The following is a 20728-nucleotide window of genomic DNA, read 5'->3' as shown; positions in this document are numbered from 1 at the left end:
ATTGGCATGAAAAAGTTTAAAAGTTGTGCGTCAAGAACTTTAATTTTTACAAATTTGATTGTGCGGCTAGGTTGATTGTGATTGGCTAATTTGATTGTGCGGCCACGTTGGAAAATGTTTTTCCGCTAAAAGAAGGCCAGGATAATATTCATCACAGTAATACAACAGGCCATAATGTTTTTAAAAGAAATCGAAGATGGTCGAGTGCAAAGTCTAGATGAGTTGGCTTGGAATGACCCCGTAGACTCTACAACCCGCATTGCGCACTGAGCTTTGCGCAGGGACCTCATTAAAGAAGCCGTAACTATTAGTGCAGTGAAATTAGGCAATAAGTTTTTAGTGATTATGAAAGCTGATGTAGAGGATAATATGTGGACAAATTTTAAGAAATACAAAGTATTTTCATTGTCCGAATTGTCAATTGCGCAGCGTTTGTTGAAGTTAGCCCGATCATAACGCTTAATCGGAAACGTTAAATAGGAGCGCTGGCAGTTTGATAGATAAGTTTCATGAAACATAATGCGCATTACTGCTGCTTTGTAGTAACTTTTTTTTTATTTAGATACACAAAATAGCAAAAAAAGAAGTCGTTTCCTTGGGTTGACGTTTCGTTAAAAATGTGACGGTGGCTAAAGGTACGTCGGACGGACCCGATCAATAGTCTTAAAGGCCCACTGTCCACCCTCCGGTCGAAAATATTTTCTTCCCCGGTGACTGTGAGACTTCGCCCCTAGAACGCAAGGCCACAAAATGTTTTTAAAAAGAGTAACTAATAACGCAGTTACAGCCACAGCAATCACCCGATTCTATCATGCCTCTCTCCTTCCGTTCCCTCGCAAAGGTTTTTCACTCTCCTGCGCGAGGTCGTCTAGCCTCCGCAATACAAATTCCCCTTCCTCCTCCGCGTTTGGCGGGAGGTGGGGCGTGGCTCTCCGCGAGCGCGAAAAAAAAAAACGGTCGAGGGAGCGCGCGCCGCTGGATTCAGTCTGGCCGTGGCGAGGGAAAAGCGCGCTGCGAGCGGTAGACACCCATCCTTCTCCCGTCAGTCAGCGAGACGGACCAATGGACATCGTTCCCGGTACGTACGTCATTATCGGGGCCCGTCGGGCCAGCGCAGGAAGCGGTGAAGCTGGCTTCTCAAAGGAGAGCATGAGGGAGCTTTGAATTGTATTTTCGATGCTTTGCGGCGCGCGTGTCGCTGTAGAATTTTGCACAGACTATCTCCGGTACCTGATCGAAACACTGGGCTCCTTTGCTTAAAAGGGCCTTCCCTGGTGGCCCTTTAAGAGCAGAGCTGAAACTTCGGCCCAGTCTTCGGCTAACTATATATTATATAAATCCCGGAATCATTTTGCCGACGTGCTTTTGTTCACGTTTTACGTATTTTTTTGTACCCGTTCTCATTAAGTAACGCACCCTGTCGCCGCCACCTGCCGGTAGATGGCGTGAGTAGTACATGTCCCAGAAAGCTGGGCATAAGTTCGTTTCGCAATCAGTAAGTGGTTGCGACGTGCTCGCAAGTGCGACAACTGGACTCCCGGGAATCACCCGCTGCTGGCAAGCCCACAGACCTGCAAGGGAGCGGCGCTCGTCTTGTATGGCGGCCACATCGTGACTCTTGAGGCGTCGGACTGCAACAGTGCCCGGTGAACAATTTGGTGTTTGTTTATGTATAACTCTCTCGTGTTTCATCTGTGTTGTAAAGCCTCTATGTTATTGAATACCTCTGCACTTGCATGCTTAGCGTTTGTTATTCTGTGAACCTCTCGTCTGTGCATTTCAAGTGATCTTGTGTATTCCTTTGTATCGTCGCTTGCTGTGCATAAATTGTGTTTCGTTTGTTACTTCTAACTCCGATCCTTACTCTGGTTTGAACCGGCGACAGCTGGGCACCAAACGTCCACCCCTTTTTGTCACTACAACGTAGTTTCTGGCTGAGCTTTCCCCGCAGGTCGAGGGCATCTCCTTTGCGACCGGAACTGCTACCCCCACTCACTCTAAGGGTGTCAGGGAGTGTGCGCACCGTTAAGGGCGCATCTTTAATAATACCCTCTAATTATTAACGGGTGACATCGGTGTTTCACCGTTATGTTATAACGCTGTACTACCAGCGTCCACCTGTACTACCAGTGGTTACGGCACTCGACTTCTGTTCCCAAGGACGCGGGATCGAATCCCGGCCTCGGCGGCAGCTTTTCGATGGAGGCGAAAAGCAAGGCGCCCGTGTGCTATGCGATGTCAGTGCACGTTAAAGAACCCCAGGTGGTCGAAATTTCCGGAGTCCTCTACTACGACATCTCTCATAGACTGAGTTGCTTTGGGACGGTAAACCCCAGAAACAACAAACCGCTATAACCACGTAGTGTCGTGAGGAACTTCACAGTAAGCCCACAACACAAAAGAAATCAGCTTATTCTAGTTTTCCAGGCCTTTTTTATGACCTAAAGAATCTGTACCCATTTCCACCTTTTCACGGCCCTGTTGCGTTCAGGGTGCTTCGGGGTGGAAAACCCAGGAGAACAACATAATTTCTCTAGCATCAGCTGAGTGAGTTGGGCCTTGAAATTTGTTCCCTGATTCGAACAGATTGTCTGTAGAACCTCTGTTCGACTGAAGATTTCTTACAGGGCATCACACATAACCTTTGCAGTTAAGGAACGAAGGCATACTGCTTCCGGCCATCTCGTGCATGAATCAACAAGGTACAAAACATATTTGTGACCCCTGCAGATGGCGTATCAAGAGGCCGTATGACATCTACATTGACAACCTGAAAGGAATGTTCAGGCCTATAGTAAATGGAGTGATGGGTATATGTTGTCAGTCGGACGATGGTCTGAGCGGATTTGGCATCCACGACAAGACTGACAGTGCTGCGAAATCTCTCTTCCATGCCGGGCCAATACAAGTTGTACTTTATGCGGGCCTTGGTATTTCTTGGACCCAGGTGTTCGCGCCACGGCAATTCATGCGCCAAGGACAGAACTTCGTTCCGTTTCTCTCGGGGAAGCATCAGTTGTCGCACTTTAGTAGCTGCTATTGAGTCCCAATGGTGTAGCAATCTTTCACTACAGAGCATACCCGTGTTTCCCTGCTTAGAGTCCTCCTATGCCTTTATCATCGGAGAGCAGTGGTGCACGAAACTTTTCCCGCTGGCTAGACAGCGAAACTGACTGTTCTCTCTCGCTTGACTCTGCTTCCACGTGGACCCTCGACATGCAGTGCCTCACAATTCTGATTTGCTGCGTTTTTGTCTGTCGCCCTACTTACTGCAGTACTCGTACTCGTTGTGTGCCGCATCGCTGACAGTCCACCCCTCCGCCAGCTCATCAGTGAGGGCACTACTATGCATATCTTTTGATCTGCGACTGCTCCTGGCCTAGGTATTCCTATAGGGGTTGACCCTAGCTTCTCCTGAATCGAGCTGCCGAAGGCCGACACTATAGCTTCACTGCCCCTGATGGTTCCATCAGCGCCTGTGGCAGTATGCTCTCTGGTATTGCCGTGATTTTACTACCCGTATCAATGACTGCCTCTGTGCAGACGCCTCCACACACAAGGTCTAGAAAGTGGAGCTTTGATGTGGCTGTACTCAAAATTTGCATTGAAGCTTCCACTCCAGGAGTTGTGGGAAACGATCTCCCATCATTCCCTCTAAATTCGGCTTTCCCCTGCGATAGTTACTCTAGCTATCGGTGGTTAACATGCATTAACTATCAATAGATGGCACCAGCGTCGCGGCAGCTGTGGAGCCATGGAAGGCCTCCCCTTCCTGCGCACGTCGGAAAGCCAAGCGGCCCAAGTGGCCCAAGCCTCTTCATCATCGGGAACTCGACGCGAGCGGACGTATCCTCGCGGCACTCCGCACCGCAGTCGGCGGCATTGCGTGACTTTTCCTGCTTGGTCACCCTGTCCGGCGTGGGAGCATATCCCCTTCCCTAGCGTGGGCGAGCATTCGCCCGTAGCCCTGCGGGTGAGTCGGACGACCTAGATTCATTAGCGTGTTTTATTGCTAGCTGGCGTTGTTGTTATTGCAGCAATAAATGCCTGTTTGTTGTCAACACGTGTTGTTACTTTGTTCCCAAGAATACGGCCCGCAGTGGCCGCCGTGCGCTCGGTAGCGCACGCGATCACTGGGTGGGGTCGGCGGTTTGGACTGTCAGACGCGACAGTGCAGTCTTTGGCACGCTGACTGTACTGGCGCCATAATCTGCATGTTTTGCAGCCCGGCCTTTACCCTTAGGCTCCTCAAATGTTTATATGGTCTTTGATAACTCTTTAGGCTTCAGTTAACTCTCCTTCGCGAAGGCACACATGTTCACTGCCCTGCGAGATGAGACAGGCTTGCCTTAATGCGATCGGGCACCATGGACTCTGCGCCTTTTTTGAGTCGACCTTTATAGCCTGGATTCAGTATGTAAGCTGTTTTCACGCAAGATGTAAACTGAGCCTACGTATTTTTTTTTTTTTTTCTCTCTCTTCGTTGCTTTCTCAAACCTCTCAAGGTATTCAGTCGAAGTGAACCGCTGCTTTTACTCCCTTCGAGGTTACGAAGCAGGTATACCGGACTCGCTCTGTTAGTGTCGGTACAATTAAATGCACTCGGCTACTGTACGGCACACTGAAAGTTGTGAACAAGTCCTCCACCTCCTCAAAGCATGGCGCATCAGCATCGCGCATGGCATTTTGTAGCATTTCAGGACTTTCGCATATGCGTTATTGAATCTGGGCTTAAACCTCGCTCATCACTTCTTCCGGACCCAAGCGGTGATAGTCGACAGTTTGACAGCCGCAGCTTCATCTGCTTTAAGGGCAGTCGCTACCGAGATTCAGTTTCACGCATTAAAAGCTTCATTTCCACCTTTAACTCCATACAGCGAATGCCAATCCTCTCTGGCTCGGCTCCTGTCGTTTCTAGGGACAATGTCTGTTTCTGGTCGCCGGTCTGTAACGTGCTGTCCACTTTGTAATCTTTCTGCATAGTCACTGCCTCGTTCTGATCGGTACGAATTTCTACACCGCCCTTTATAGTGATTGCTGCTCCTGGCCAGGATTCGACCGCGATTCCTTCTCAGGATTAGATTCGCTCTTTTTAGCAGCTCATAGTCTCATCTCGAGCATAAGCTTCACAAACCAACCAACATGTCAACTTCAACAAAACGCAAGAAATCCCAATCACCCGGCGCATATCTTTCTGTTGCCTGCCGCCCAGAGCCCGGATGGTTCGTCTGTTCCAACAGCGTCGGTATACCAGCCGATGTGGAGTCGTCCCTAGACGGTTCCTCGCTGCACCGTGTCGGATGCATAGAGCTGATACACAAACTCGGATGGTCGGATGGTCTGTGGTTGGCGCTGCGATGCCTCATCTTGTAATGAGACGTGCCGAAACCTGTTGAGTTGCGCCAGTAAAATTTGTGATGTTCGTTTCCCTTGACAGAAGGTTCCTAGTATAGTATTCTAGTTTACTAAAGTTCCTAGCTAAACACTTCTAGTTTATGGCGCATTCCAATGGGCGGACGGAAGCAGAGGCATCGAGCAGGGAGAAGCAGCACAGTAGCACGCCGAGTGCGGGAATACTTGTTCCGCCACTGGAACGATCCCTGCGCTCCGAGAGCAGTACGACACGTGACCAAGCGTAGTCATGTCATGTGACTTCCCTCACACTCGCGTTTGAAGACGAAGTAGCTGGGACCATACTGGGACTGTTCTACCACTGGATGAAACTGCTCCCACTCTTGTTCTCCCAATGCAAGGCGTCCGCTCGTGTTATATTCGCCCACTGGAATCCGCCATTAATTTTAGTGTAGTTCGGCGGGGAAGGAGAGCAGGAGACGCACTTGAAGATGCTGGGCGCGAGGACATACCGTGGCGCCACCGCTCGGAAGCGCCCGCATGACGAAGTAGGTGGGATAACGCACGTTGAACTGCTTCTGTGGGATGCGTTCCTAGGCAGTTCAGTTGCACGTTAGCATCACGTTTATTTATTTATTTATTTATTTATTTATTTATTTATTTATTTATTTATTTATTTATTTATTTATTTATTTATTTATTTATTTATTTATTTATTTATTTATTTATTTATTATACATCTCGTCTGGGCCTGTATAAGCTTATTTTGAGGTATGAGACCCACTCATTCGACAAGAAAGCACTTCATCGAATCAGAGTTATCGAAGTTGACGAGCTTTACTGCTACGACGACGTGCACCGGCTGCAGCATTTCTGCTGCTATGAAGAAAACAACTGAAGCTACCACACAACCAGTCAGATGTAAGCAGTCATTGCACAGGTAATGAGATTCCTCTGCTAAGCAGAGGACTGTCAGGAGCCCGACAGATGCTGAGCGCCTTCACGCAGCGCCGGCGGAAGCGGCACCGTTTGCCTGCTCCCTTGAACGTATAGTATAGCGAACAAGTTTGACAGTGGGGACGGCATGGATTAATTTTTTAGCAAGTGTGAAGACGTGCGTTCCACGCAGCGAATTCTTGCGCACTGACTATCATCATTGGCACTCTTGGTTAGGGCGGAGATTTGTTTTCCCCGCGCGAATTTTTTTTTTTTTTTTTACGCATATCTCGAATCGAGACATCAGCAGGACAAAAACATATCTTGATCAGCTTGCCCCGCCGCGGTAGTGCAGTGGTAAGACGCCCTACTACTGTGCCGGAGTACCAGGGTTCGATCCCGACCACGGCGGTTGCGTTTCGATGGAGGCGAAACGGAGAGGCGTCCGCGTGCTGCGCGATGTCAGCGCAGGTGGTCGAAATTACTCCGTAGCCCACCACTACGGCACCTCTTTCTCTCTTTCCACTTTCACTCCCACCCTCCTCCCTTCCCTTACGGCGCTGGTCGGGTGTCCACAGAAACACGTGTGACATACTGCGGCTTTCCCTTCTTGCGAACCAATTATTATTGTTATCTCGATCAGCACATCACAACATGCATGTAATGCTCTATCTTTCGTTTAATCACGGACTATGTCATTTGAAATTACTACAGTACTGGAGACGCTGCCTGAGACAACTCACCACGCATACCGCTGCCCGAGGCGGCAGAATCTTCTAGTTCACTTCAGTGAAACTTCCGTGTCAACGCGTTCATTTAAAATAATTTGAGACCTTATCATTTGAGGCAAGCACTCGCAGATTATGACTAGCAGCTTACCAGTATCGCTCAAGAGGAAAGTATACAACAGTTGCATCTCACATATGGGGCTGAAACGTGGAGGCTAACAAAGAGGATTCTACTTAAGTTGATGAACGCACAGAGCGCTATAGAACGAAAAATGGCAGCAGTAACGTTAAGAGATAGGAAGTGAGCAGAGTGGGTCAGAGAAATAACTCAAGTCACCGACATTCTAATGGAAATCAAGAAGAAGAAATGGACATGGGCAGGACATGTAGTGCGAAGAGAGGATAACCGATGGTCGCTTAGGGTAACAAATTGGATTCCAAGAGAGAAGGAAAGTGTAACAGGGGGCGGTAGAAAGTTAGGTGGGCGGTTGAGGTTAAGAAGTTCGCAGGGGTCAAGTGGATGCAGCTAGCACAGAATCGGGTTAATTGGAGGAATGTGGGAGAGGCCTTCGCCCTGCAGTGACGATGATGAGGCAGATGCTATAGCCTTAAAAACTACCGAATTATTATCCACATGCATGTCCTTTGTTTACGTCCTCCATTTAAGACATTCGCCCCGCAGTGCTGGTGTAGTGGTTATAGAGCGCTCGACTGCTGTGCCCAAGGACGCGGAATCGAATCCCGGCCACGGCGGCTGCGTTTCGATGGAGGCGAAACGAGTGGCGTTTGTACGATGTCAGTGCACGTTAAAGATCACCAGGTGGTTGAAATTTCAGGAGTCCTCCACTACAGCGTCTCTCATAGCCTGAGTCGCTTTGGGACATTAAACCCCATAAACCAAAGCAAACCATTTAAGACATTCACTGACTACGAAAACTCTCTCCCACTAATATTGGCTTTTGCTTGACGCTCACAGGTCACGAGTTTGCTGTATCTGCATTACGTAGCCTCAACGGCAAACCATTTGTACGATACTGCAAGCGCACTGCGCAAGGGAAAATGCAACCTGAAGATAAAGATAATCGAACGGAAAAAAAAAAAAAAAAACGGGTAGGACACTAAATGAAACGAATGGTAGCACAGCAGGATATCTTGCGAAACGTTCAAGTCCAGGATTCTAGGAAATAATTTTTAATTGTGAAGTAACTGCGTGATATTGTACAAGCATAATACTGTACGAAGGCATTAATAGCAAAAAGCGGAGATCTGCTGGTGTATTGATCGTTATACAATAGAATCTTACGATATGCGCAAAAATTGCATTCAGAAATAAAGTTCCCGTTGAAAAATGTGCTTGTCCAAAATGTATAGGTATGCATACAACCTCCAGGGGTGACAGTCAATGATAACCACTCCCCTTCAAGTCTGCCTCAAAAGCCGGGTGAACTTGCCCTATCCCCCTCACGTACGCCTCACTCGAAGAGGAAAAAGTGATTTACGCGTACAGGGTCGCCCACTCTTAGTGCGAACACGCGAGCACGTGGCGTTTCTCTTCAAAGCGCCATTGAGTCCTACATGGCCACGGAATGAAGCTGATTGAGTGGTGGGCCATGCGAAACACCACGCTCCGGATCCCTCAATGCCAGCTCTACTTTCTTTCGGTATTGGTCCGGGTTGGACGTAACAGTGCTTAGGAGAGAGCGACCATCTCCTCGCGTATTCGAGTGGACAACCCCTTACATGCGTGCGAGCGTACTCACGGTGAAAGCCATATATATATATATATATATATATATATATATATATATATATATATATATATATATATATATATATATATATATATATATATCTCGCGCATGCGAAAAATTGAGAGAGGCGCCGGCCTTTTGCATCTCCGCAATTCCATATTGCGTTATTCCACGCTGCTTAAACGACTGAACCATGCATGGAATTTCTTTAAAGCGGTGGGCAGTCTTCACTGTCGGGTCAGTACGGAAGAGATGTGATACTAGGAAGAAAAGAATAACGAGGCTTTTTTTTTTTTTTTTTTTTCAAAGAGATTAGCGGAACGAAAACCAAAAGCTTTTCCGCCACTTGAAACTACAGGCGGTCATCCAGAACGCCAAGAAGCCTGCGGTACCATTCGGAGTGCGGTCGCCCTATGCGTCGTTTTGAGTCCGCCAAAAGAAAAACAAGTTTCTTTTTTTCTAACCTCATTTGTTTCCGCTACCTTTTTTTTTTTTCTTTCTTTTCAACTGTCACCTAAGAAGCCCTCATGGTTTCGCCTGTCCCCTGGCGTTTTCCTTGTTTACTCAAGCGGACTACGCTCTGAGACCAATGTCCCGCTCCTTCCTGCGCTACCGCATCCAGGACTCCCGTGGCAGCGTCCATCGTCTTCCACCAGGCCCAGTATAAATGCAGTGCAGGGTTCCGCAGCGCAGTTTACGCAGCTTGGCATCCGAGTCGGTGAGTGGCCCATCTCGTTCTGCGCGTTACACCAATAGCAAATGGCCCTGTATCCGGCAGCCCTTCGGCTTATCTAATCAGATCAGATCAGATGCCGATCCAATACACATCGGAGCTATATATATATATGGTGCTCCTGGTTCGCACGAGTGTGTGTGTGTGTGTGTGTGTGTGTGTGTGTGTGTGTGTGTGTGTGTGTGTGTGTGTGTGTGTGTGTGTGTGTGTGTGTGTGTGTGTGTGTGTGCGTGCGTGTGTGTGTGTGTGTGTGTGTGTGTGTGTGTGTGTGTGTGTGTGTGTGTGTGTGTGTGTGTGTGTGTGTGTGTGTGTGTGTGTGTGTGTGTGTGTGTGTGTGTGTGTGTGTGTGTGTGTGTGTGTGTGTGTGTGTGTGTGTGTGTGTGTGTGTGTGTGTGTGTCAGATGGAGCTTATGGTTGTATGTTGATGAGTATGTGTGCTATAATGAGCCACATTTAAGGGCGTAGTGATTAAGCGAGCAGCAAAGTTCATGTGCACAAGGATCCGGGAGCTGCCCAACGGGAGTAATTAAAGCTGTAGCGTCATACACTTAAAGGCGGAGCTTAATGTCCCCCTAAAACTGCTTGGTGGGAAGGAAGGGGATGGTAGCAAACATTCAAGAAGACTAAGAAGAAGACAAAAAGTATTTTTGTATAGTTTAGTCTGCGATAGTGGCAATAATTTGTCGTTTCTGATTTTTTTCAAATTAGTTACAGGCTTAGGGAAGAACATTGGATTTTATGTAGCAACAAAGTATTCAACATTTTTGAACAAAATTCAAATGTCTTCTATCGCTTCCTGAACAAGAGCGGTCGCTCACGCATAGTGCGGACTCGCTCTTCACGCCAACCGATGATCAGAACGCATCCCAGTGTGTTCACCAACATGTCCCTGCAGTCAGTCGGTTTTCCTTGAAAATTTTTCCGAGATCAGTGCAGAATATGCACTGAAGAAATGCGTAAGCCTGAACGTCGCTGTGTTGTCCGCGAGATATATGCGTCAGCGGGATTCCGCGAGTGACAGATACTGGTCCTTTCCTTTCCTGTAAGCCAATTATAGAAAGCCGGTGAACTTTGATGAGAATTCAAAGGAACGACAAGGGGCGTTCCAATGAGACACGGGACCGGAAGCTGAGAACCGAAACCGAAAGTTGGCTGGTGGCCATTTTGGATCCAAATTACACACCTAATTGACCATAATTAATTACTTAATTAATCCACGTCAACTATTTTATCACTTTCACACCTTTCCTTGACGCTCCATGCTATAGTACCATTCCTTTTCCGATATACCAATTAGTTCCTCTTTTACAGCTCCGACAAGGTCGTGCCCATGCGAAACCGCCTACATAGCTACATACATAATGCTTACGCATTGATAACAGCGTGCTATCTAAGGGTGAGAGCCAGTTTTGGGTTTCATTTACGTGCTTTGGTGCAACCGTCATGCAAAGGCCGCTCCAGCCAGTAATGTTTCACTGTTGAACGCAGCCTGGTTTTCACTCTTGTTATTTTACTGAAGGAGCGTTCGATATAGTGCACGCTGTGACTGGAAAGGCCAGAGCTGTACTTAACGGCTTTTGCGACAGCAGAGAGGAATGTATTGGCCTGTAGCAGAAGTTTAGAGTAAGGTATTTCTGAGAAGAAATACCTTGCGGGACTGAAGGTCAAGCATGCAAAGCGAAGCGGAACTCTGGGTTTTACCTGTTCTAGTATTAGAGCTTCCGCTCTAATAGGCCGAAGGGCGGCCCATATTGAACACCTGGCTTTGCGAGGCTGCTGCGAACAACAGCTCACATGCGGAACAGGAAAGTGTTGAGGCATGAAGATCCTCCGCTTCTGCCCGCAGAGGGGGGGGGGGGGGGGGGGGGGGGGAGAAGAAAAAGGTTGCTCTAAAGGTGAAGCGAAAAGGGATACTGACACCGTGAAAGCGAACCAGATCTGCGCTGAGTTAATTAGCGAGACCATGACTGGAGATTGATAACTAATTAAAAGTTAAGCGTTGCTCGAAACAAGAAAAAGGGCTGCACAGCAACTGGTCAAGCGATCAGAGTTTCGCGAATTGTGTCAACCATATATTGAAGGGTAATATTTTTCTGTATACGTGTACTCAGCCTTACCGAAGCGCACTAGCAAATATTTTAAGCTAAATATGAACAACAGTGCTTTGTATTGTTATGGGGCTCCTGCATGAGTCTAACAGAAATACACCAAATTATTCAAGGAAGCCGGCCAGCAATTTTTAAATTTAGTCTTTTCGTGGTATCAAGCCGGATGCTGCAGCACAATAACATATGTGTGAACAGACAACATAAAAGAGGTGACAGTGTTAGATAATCAGCTGCTTGACTAATTTCAGATGATTGAATTTTTAACTGCCGCAGTCGGGCGCCTGTTTGTAATTTCCAGCCTTTTAATTCTAAATTTTCAGACTGTAATTCGTGGTTGCAATTTCTAGATTTCTAGCAGGCCGCGATCAATAACCATACCAGTTTTTAGAATTTCGAAGGCAAGATTCCCCACTGGGGCTATAGCTCAGTAGAGTTTGGCTATCTAACGGCAAAAGAAGCGCGCTTTTGATAAGGCCATGCTGTACGTAACACCCCCCACGCGGTCAATCAGCGGCGACTGTCCTGACTGCGCTGTGGTGCTTGCCGCTGCTCGTTACTCTGCACCAGCGAGCAGTGACAACGCCCACTACACCGATAGCGTCGGATTTTTCTGCAAAACCGGACATTTAACGTTATCGCCGAGAAAGGGAGGTGGGAGAGGGAAATTTTGCAATTTGTGGGTCGTAGGTGCTGACACACTCATAGATGAGACACGTGGACAATTAAGTGTACAATCAGGCACCTAATTACCTATTATTGAGCTATTCATCACAATATTTATTGCAGTTTCATCTGTTCATAGCCTCATATCGTTTCACAATGCAAAACTTGAGCTTCAAAACATATTCGTTGGCAGTGCTTGTTCAAGGAATATTGACGTCAAATTCAAGTTGTTCTACGTCGATAGACTACTGCAGACTGATGACAAAAAGGCTACTTTTGCCGAAAACGCTAGAAAAGGAGATATAGGTATTGCCAGTACATTAATTTTTCAAGGCAGTTTTTACGCGTGTCCCTGAAGCTATGGGCCAAACTGCCATTCACTTTCAGTTGTTCATTTTTTTTTTTTACGTTACCCATTTTAATCGAGTGGTAAGACAAATATATTCCGTCTCAATTAGATGCAATCATTCACCGCTATAATTGCGCATTTTTTGGCCCAAAAGAAACATCGACGCAGTCAAAAAGAAACTATCTATTTTTACATAGAACAAAAAAAGGATGGCGCTGTCTTCGGTACCAGTTTGGAGACTAAGCACTGCGTCACCGCAGAAGCCAAAATACGCAACGGAAGTGCAGTGCTACCACGTCGTCTGGTTGCGTGTGTGCAGCCTACTATACCGCCACCGGCGAACGGCTGCACGAGTGTCAGCATCCTCAATGCACCAGCGGTGCAGTTCCCACAGGAGGGGCCCTAGCTGGGTCGCCCTGCTGATGCTGCTGCTAGCCTGCGTCCACGAGAGCGAGCAGGGCAAATGGCTCAAGGTGGCCGGTGCTGCAGCGTTGCTGGGGGGCTACAGGAGCATAATCCCCATCCCGATACCCATCCACTACGGCCGAGACGACCACCACCATCACCACCACCACCCCCACCACTACCACCACCACCACCACCCGTAAGCAGCGCAACCACTAGCACCTGACTACCTCGCTTATCTGCTTGATCTTTTATCAAGATTCTCAAACACGCGCTCCGCGGAGCTGTGTGATGAGCCCCACCGGCTCCCGAAATTTCAGACTTTGTTGCGAAAGCACACGCCAGTGTAAAGAATAAACAACAATACGAGCTTGAGACCGCTGCTTTATAGAATTTTATTTGCCTCGAGGAAAAAGAATAACTTGCGCTATGAAAAGGGAAAGTATAGTGCGAGGCAGTTTGGGCTGCGAAAATGCAAGTGGAATAAGCGGAGTGCGGATCAGTGACTGTATACGAGAGAGGTCAATTCGATTGAATGATATACAAGACGTTGAATATCCTAACTTACCGAGGCATACGCACGTAAAAGTGCGATGGCACTGAAATGGAAGTTGCGGAAGGAGTGGAGAATCTACCTCCGGAATTTAAGTAACCATGCATTAGACATCTTGGGTGGAATGTACCGTTAAATGTAGTGGCAAATAACCAACTCCTTTTGCAGATTTCATTGTTTTTGTTTCTTAAAGAAATACTTCCCTGCGGTTGCAGGCCGACATTCATCCCTGTGCGGTGTTTTCCGTTAAACTCATCGCCAGCAGCGATCAGGAATGTGCATTGAAGGCGGCCACGGTTGGCGCGCACGCTAATAAAACAAGCGACATTGAAGAGGATTGTAGTGATTAATTTTCCTAGAAAAATTTGGCGAGGTGAACTTACGGCTACTCACCCGTTATGAGGGTTCTTGTATGAGTGATTCATTTGTAGCGAGTGTTACGCGTTTTCTCTTAAATGCGCTCTCCTTGCCTCTTTCGTTTGCCTTTTCGTTGTACTGCTTTTGATCGACCGTGTACTGAGTGTGTCTCTTGTTTCTTTTGAATTCCCATATGCCACATAGGACGTACCATCATCACCATCATGGACACGGACACGGGCACTACGGCGGTCACGGGGGACACGACGGGTGGTGGTGACACCGTGCTCCAGAGGACGAGTTATACGTCCATCAGGATATGGCTTGGTGCAATCAGCGCACGCTGGCCTCATCTCACCTCGTCAGAGTTGCACGAAAGCTTTTGTAAAAGCGTACATTCATGGTGCAACGTTTCTTATGAATCGAAGGCAGGTGGCTGTACACTGACATACAGTCGGCCCAAGGAAGAACAAAGAACAAAAAAACTGATAAAGTGCATGCGTCAGCTTCGCTTCCTATCTCGAACACGTCGAACAACTACGTGGCAGAAAAGATTCGATATTCTAGATATTCTACATGGAATCGTGAATGGTGAAAGGCAATTCGGCTGCCATGCATGAAGGCCTGAGGAGTGCATGAAGCGCATTCTTTTCCACAGAAGAGCCCCAGTAACTCTGGCAATAAAACTTTCGAATGGATAAAGCCTTCCCAGCGTCTTCTGACTGCCCCCTGTTTCGCATTTATTGTCCAATAAGCGCTGATAATTTTCTATATATTGCGTGCGTGCGCGTCTGTGTGCGATCTCTGTAAGAGTGACTAATATATCCCAGTGAAGTACATGTGTGTGTGGTATTTGGGCGTAAGTTCGTACGTATGGCGCTTGAGCATTTTCCGGTTCATTGTTTCTTTTTCTGCAGACTTTGGCAGCCGGTCCGTCGATTTGGCGTGGAAAAAACCTTGTGCAGGTGTAAGCATGGCTTGAACTTAGTGATAGAGCGAAAGCTGGTGAGTGTTGCAGAGAATTTTACTGCGGACACCTGTATTCATTGTGCCGTCGCCACAACATTCAAACGAACCTTCTGTCCTTGCAACTAGCAACTGGCTGTTGTCGTTGGCCTCTACCAACTACCAAGTCTCCTTCCTCTTCTTCTTGTTGTTCTTCTTTCCTGCTTCAAATCCTGACCCAGCTCTCGGTCTATACCACGTGACAGTTGCTAGGCAACGAAAACGTGATACGGTGCACCGACGGCTTTAAAATCTACCGCAGTGTAGCTTTCGCTACAAAATAGCGCCATCCATCGCGCGAGTAACAAGGAAGACGGAATGAATGTGTTTCAGGGAAGCCCGCCACGAATAAAAAAAGTGCTTTTTAGATTAAAAAAAAAATCTGCTTCTCGGTACAGTAATACAGCATTGGTCGACATCAGAAAGAAGTGGATAACATTAACTATAAATTTATGAACTAATTTTTTTTAAATCGATATTTATTGCCTCAGGGCATAGGGTATGAGATGAAGGATGAATAAATGATTAAATGAATGGAAAAAGGTTGGCTGATTTTATGAAGTCCAGGAGTGAGCGATGATGAGGTCCCTGCGTCCAAGCGACATATGAGGCAGGATTGGTTGCTGAAAGGCCAGCTATCCTCAGGTGTCGGATTCGTATTTTTGAGTGCTGGGCAGTCCCGCAGCAAGTGGTGAATGTCGGCCTCAGCACCTTCGTTTAAACAGATCGGGCACCCTGGGCGGGGATATAAGTGTCGAAAGTATGACTACGTCCTAGTGACAGCTGGTGTGAGGGCAACACCGACCCAGATCCTCCTAAGCGCAACCTCCTCTGCACGGGTGAGACAGCGGGGAAGGGATACCGCACACGGAGGGACAAGTGGACGTGGGCGGCGCCGGAGGTGTTCCTTTCTTGATAAAAAGAGGGTAGCGTCGTCCAGTTCAAGGAGCCGTGGGATTGATGCGTCTTGGTTCACGAGGCGGGTCGCTAAATCAGCTTGACTTTGGGAAGGCAGCAGGTCCCGTGGGACCCACTCAATACGTACTGACTGTGGGATGCGCGCCGCAAGCTGGTGGATGTCTTGGTAAATTTTAGGGCACCGGCTGACACGTCGGAGCAAACGTGCTGCTTGAAGTGCGTCAGTGCGGATGACAACGTGGGCTGCAGGGAGCATTGTTATGGAAGCCACGGAGCAAAGTGCCTCCTGAACTGCCACGAGCTCAGCGCAGAGAGATGTAAGTGGTTCCGAAAGCTGAAACGTAAAGGTCTGATTCAGGCTAGGTCTCCGTGGACAGTAGATTGCTGTTTTGGCTTCACAGCCTTGTAGGCTTCCATCCACGTACACTACAATGGAATCTTGAGGCAGGTGAGCATCTTTCTCTTCAAATTTCTGGCGAAGCAACGATGCCGAGTTGGCAGACGTTGGTCTGCGGATATCAGTTGGCTTGTTGTCTCCTAACTGTACAAATTTCCAGGGAGGGAGAACTGGGGCGCAGGTGGCTGAAGAACAGTATGTGACGTTGCATACGCCCTCAGTGCTTGCGTGGAATGCGACAAAGTGGCCTTGAGTCTGCGAGCATCACGGCGCTGCTGCACCAGTTCATCGATGGTGTTGAGCTGCGCATTCTCCTTTGAATGGTTAGATTTTAAGCACTTACAAGTAAGAGCCCGGTTTTGATTAGGAATTTGTAGGTGGTGATTAGTAAAGGCCATATCATTTTCTGTAATTTTGAGAACGCAATTATCATATGCGCTGTGGCTCAACAAATTAAAGCACTTTCACGCGCTATTTGAAAATTGCGCAGTGTGCGATGAGCTCACACGGCATCGCTCACACGGCGCCCCTACCACGTCACTCCATGGCGTAGCGCCGGGGTTAATCGTGCTTTTGAAATCCTAGAAACTGATATGACTGTTACAAATAGCCAGCTACTATGTGTCAGTCGATTCTTGTTGAAAAACCTTAAGTTAATTAATGTTGAAGATCCTTTCCTAACTAAGAAATCCCAGGAAGCTACTGATGTATGTTTGTAACCAGGTACGCGTCTATATGTAATAATTAAAAGGTCAAATATTAGAGTTTGGTTACCCAACTTCCGTGTACTCGATTCCTCTTTAGACTGTTGTTTGCCAGCAATTATAATGCCGCGAAGGCATTATAAATGTTACCCCGAAAAACATATATTTAAATTTTAGTGGCTGGCTTCCTTGATACACTCCCCTCGTTCGTTTTTCTTACTCGCGCGATGAATGGCATATGAGAAATGATGCGGACTTTATTGATAAGTGCACTTACCGTGACAGGTTTGTGCGCCGAGGATCTTGACATTTCAGGCGGGAAACAGCTCGTCTCTTTTGTTCAAGGCTTCGGACCTGTTTAAATGAGGCGCGGTGTACTACGATGAGCCTCAGGCGGTTTTTTTTTTTTTTTTCCTTTTTTTTGTAGGCCCATTCAGAAAGTGGTGATGTTTCCAAGCTGCACGGTTTTGACAAAGCTCTACCACGAGAATTACACATATGGGCTTCCGGTCAACTTAAACTGACGTGAGCAGCTCGGTGACGTCCGTTCCATCGACATTCTCGAATAATCCATATGCTCTTGCATCTTACGCAGCGGCGTCACGTATAGGAGGACAACAGTACTGCAGCTGCCGGACGAGTTCCATGCGTTACAGAATAGATAGGGTAAGTAGCGACAAGAGGTAAAAGAAGAGGTACCTCGCCTGTATACCACTACAATCTTCCGCGTACTCTGTAGCTGTCGCTGAAACAGCCTCCATTCAGCTAAAGAGGTCTTGAAACGCTCGTTAATAGAAATATAGAGCACCGTATTCAGGTTAATGTAACGCTAGGGTCACTTTTGCCGCAGCGAAACAGGGGAAAAAATGCTGCAAATAAAACATTGCCCCTCGAGGGTTCACTTTTTACTTCTGTAGCGGATAAGACGCTCAAGCTTCGCCTTAATAGTAGACGCAAGGCGTTCTTAACATCGGCATTTCTAACGCTTTCGAACAGCGAAACAATGTAAAACGATTAAATATCTGTATTAATATTAGCTACATTACACGAATATTTGTACGGAAAGAGTAACTGAGCATTGTAAAATCGTGAAGAGCATTGATTGACTAAATAACTGGCAATGGAAGGCGACATCCTGGGTTACTGTTTGTCTGAAATGACCGAAAGCAAGCCCTAAATATTGTAATTCAGGAAGCGAGCGATATACAGATGACCGTGCACTTAGTGACGTCATGCACCCAAGGTTGCCCATATAAATTTCCCGAATTGATGAAACGAAATGGGAAACCTTAAAACTCATTTGAATTGCACCAAGCATCGAAGCGCTTCGAAATTTGGCACAAATGACCACGTCACTAAAGAGAAAATACCGGAAAATTTCCTGTAGAATCCAAGGAGGTGGTAAAAGAAACACCGGTGCATGCCCCTTAAGAACGTGATTTTATTATTAATTCAAAGTGTTGAGAACCTCGAGTTTGGTTTTAAAACTGCAGCTTTTAATAGACACAAATCGAATCTCGACTAGGGGGTCTCAAGACAAATATTTCACCGTCAAGTTACACGTCTAAGAAAATTACCCTTTGCTACTTATGCAGAAAGAGAATTAGGCCTACTCCTCAGGATTTGAGACTGGCGACTGCTATGCATGAGCCACGGCCTCCGACATCGGGTATAAAGGCAGGGTTTGCTGAACTTCCATTTCCATGTATTAGATGGTATGTATGAGCAATATGAAGACTGTCACACGAATGTACCGCGCAGCAGCGCTGAACTGTTTAATACAAACCGCGCATATAGTAGGCCGCGCATAATGAAAGTGTCAAAATCGTGCGTATACTCTGCTTTGGACTAGATGGTTGGACTTATTCGATATGGAGCCAATCTGAAACTATCCGAAAAATTGAGAACATGTTTTACATTTGTTTCGAATAATTTCTTCATGCATTAGACTCGTTGTTTGACCTTGAAGCAGGTTATATATATGTATACTCAGGACAACCGGGCAGTGTAAAACGCAATTTAATATACTTTCCTCCCTGAAACAGCCATTTACAGACTATTGCTTCATTGAGTAGTCAGCGTGCATAATCACTATGTCTATGCTTCTTTGCGTGACCGTGGGCACGCCCATGGTGCTTGTGGACAACTTTGTGCGAGCGTTGATGGACAGGGATTAACTTCTTGTGATGGTGGTGGACGCTGTGAACGCTTTGGTGAGTGTGGTGTCGCTCTTCGTACCTGCGCAAACAAAAACCGTGTCGTTAACACTGCAAAGAAGGATTATAAAACTTAGCTCGGCGTCCTCCTCGATATTATTGAAATGCAACGGAGCTTTTCACTAACGAGACACAATCGATTTCGAAGTAGCACCGACTAATCATTTTCGCGCGGCAAATGTTTGCGACGCGAAAATAGAAGGCTAACGACGATACAGCTTCATGCGTTAAAACCGCTTGGGTATAGAGCATCCTCTTTGTATGAACGCGCAAAGAAGGAAGGCAAATAGGTTGTTTAGTCTAGTTCCTTTATAGTATGTGTTTATTGCCGTAGTTACACTCGAACAGATGGCACATAGCTGATACTTTCAGCCGTATTTTTACTTTCAGTAATTTCATACCATTTTAGTTTTTCACACCCATCCCTGCAAATTGCTAAAGGCTGGTAACACAGACGCAGTGATTAAAGGCAGAAATCGCGAAAGATAACACTTCCTGATGAAGCGAGCCAGATTTTTACAACTTGTGTTAAATGTAGTGTGTGTGTGTGTGTGTGTGGGGGGGGGGGGGGGGGGGCTGCTTGAGAATGAATTTTCGTAGCGTGCACTCACGGCACTGGCAAGAAGTAGTGGACGGGGTAGTAGTGGCGCTCCTCGACAGGTATGGGCAGGAGCATGGGCAGCAACCGGAGTCCCCCGCTGCTGGCGGCAGCCAGAGCCGCCTTGAGCCACTTGCCCTGCAGGCTCAGCGGCACCAGCGCGAACAGCACCAGCGCCCGCAGCCACTGGCCACGCATCATCCACCTGATGTCGCACTGCTAGTCCGCCGCCTGCGAACACACCACACAACACAGACCGATGCTGGCGCAGTGGCACGCGCCACGAAGTATAGTTGAGAAGGGTCTTAAAAGGACAGTATCAAAATACGACGAGTATAAAAATACTGCAGCATACTCTTGCAGATCTCACCATATGGTGGCAATAACGAAGATAGAATTCTGGGTTTAGGCAAGAATTTTCATCTTAAATTGGTCAAGAAAAATCAGGTCTGAGAGGATAGAAGCGCATATTGCTGTGCACTCTTGTTGCGGCTAACATGGCGGAGGCTTCAAGCGTTGGAAGCAAATATAGCACATTATTCATAAACAGCCAACAAAATGTAGCTTGCTTTCTCTCTTTCAATTAATAAGAGCTACTTGCATTATTTAGTCTTGCTTGGTCCTCTTTTGAAATACTTAAAAAAAAAAAAAAGGAATCATACAACCGACGCCGTCGTTGTACGACTGAGGAATGACTGAGGAAAGAAAAATTGTCAAAAAAGTCAGTCCACTGTCCCTGGACTTAACATCCGCATTTCCTGCACTGAAAACAATATTCAAGAGTTTGGCTTTCCTTGTGTATGAGACAGCATTGCTCGCCCAAAGCAAGCGGGGCAGGCACAGAGAAAATGTGCCTTTCAGCGCCATTTATTTACTTCTCGTTTGTACCAGCCATATTGACGTTGGAGTAGTGTTGCGACCTTATAAACCTACTTTAGCTGATGTTGTAATAAAT

The 20728-nt window shown here is 47.0% G+C and overlaps 2 protein-coding genes across 2 annotated transcripts; one reads left to right on the top strand and one right to left on the bottom strand.

The window, feature by feature from the left end:
- The first annotated feature begins 12917 nt into the window (after nt 1-12917).
- LOC146205522 (uncharacterized) lies at nt 12918-14608 on the top strand. Its single transcript, XM_084586923.1, has 2 exons — nt 12918-13224; nt 14140-14608. Exons 1-2 carry the CDS (start codon nt 12989-12991, stop codon nt 14213-14215), a joined length of 312 nt encoding a protein of 103 aa, XP_084443049.1. The 5' UTR covers nt 12918-12988; the 3' UTR covers nt 14216-14608.
- A 4426-nt stretch (nt 14609-19034) lies between these two features.
- On the bottom strand, nt 19035-19971 carry LOC146205521 (uncharacterized). The gene is made up of 2 exons (XM_084607362.1): nt 19787-19971; nt 19035-19197 (listed from the first exon to the last, which is right to left on the bottom strand). Exons 1-2 carry the CDS (start codon nt 19969-19971, stop codon nt 19035-19037), a joined length of 348 nt encoding a protein of 115 aa, XP_084463488.1.
- Between the last annotated feature and the right edge of the window lie 757 nt (nt 19972-20728).

Source organism: Amblyomma maculatum, chromosome 1 (assembly GCF_055883805.1).
Source record: "Amblyomma maculatum isolate TAMU_Amacu chromosome 1, ASM5588380v1, whole genome shotgun sequence".
NCBI lineage: Eukaryota > Metazoa > Arthropoda > Arachnida > Ixodida > Ixodidae > Amblyomma > Amblyomma maculatum.
The sequence above is the reverse complement of the archived record's forward strand: the minus strand, read 5'-3'. Positions and strand labels throughout refer to the sequence as shown.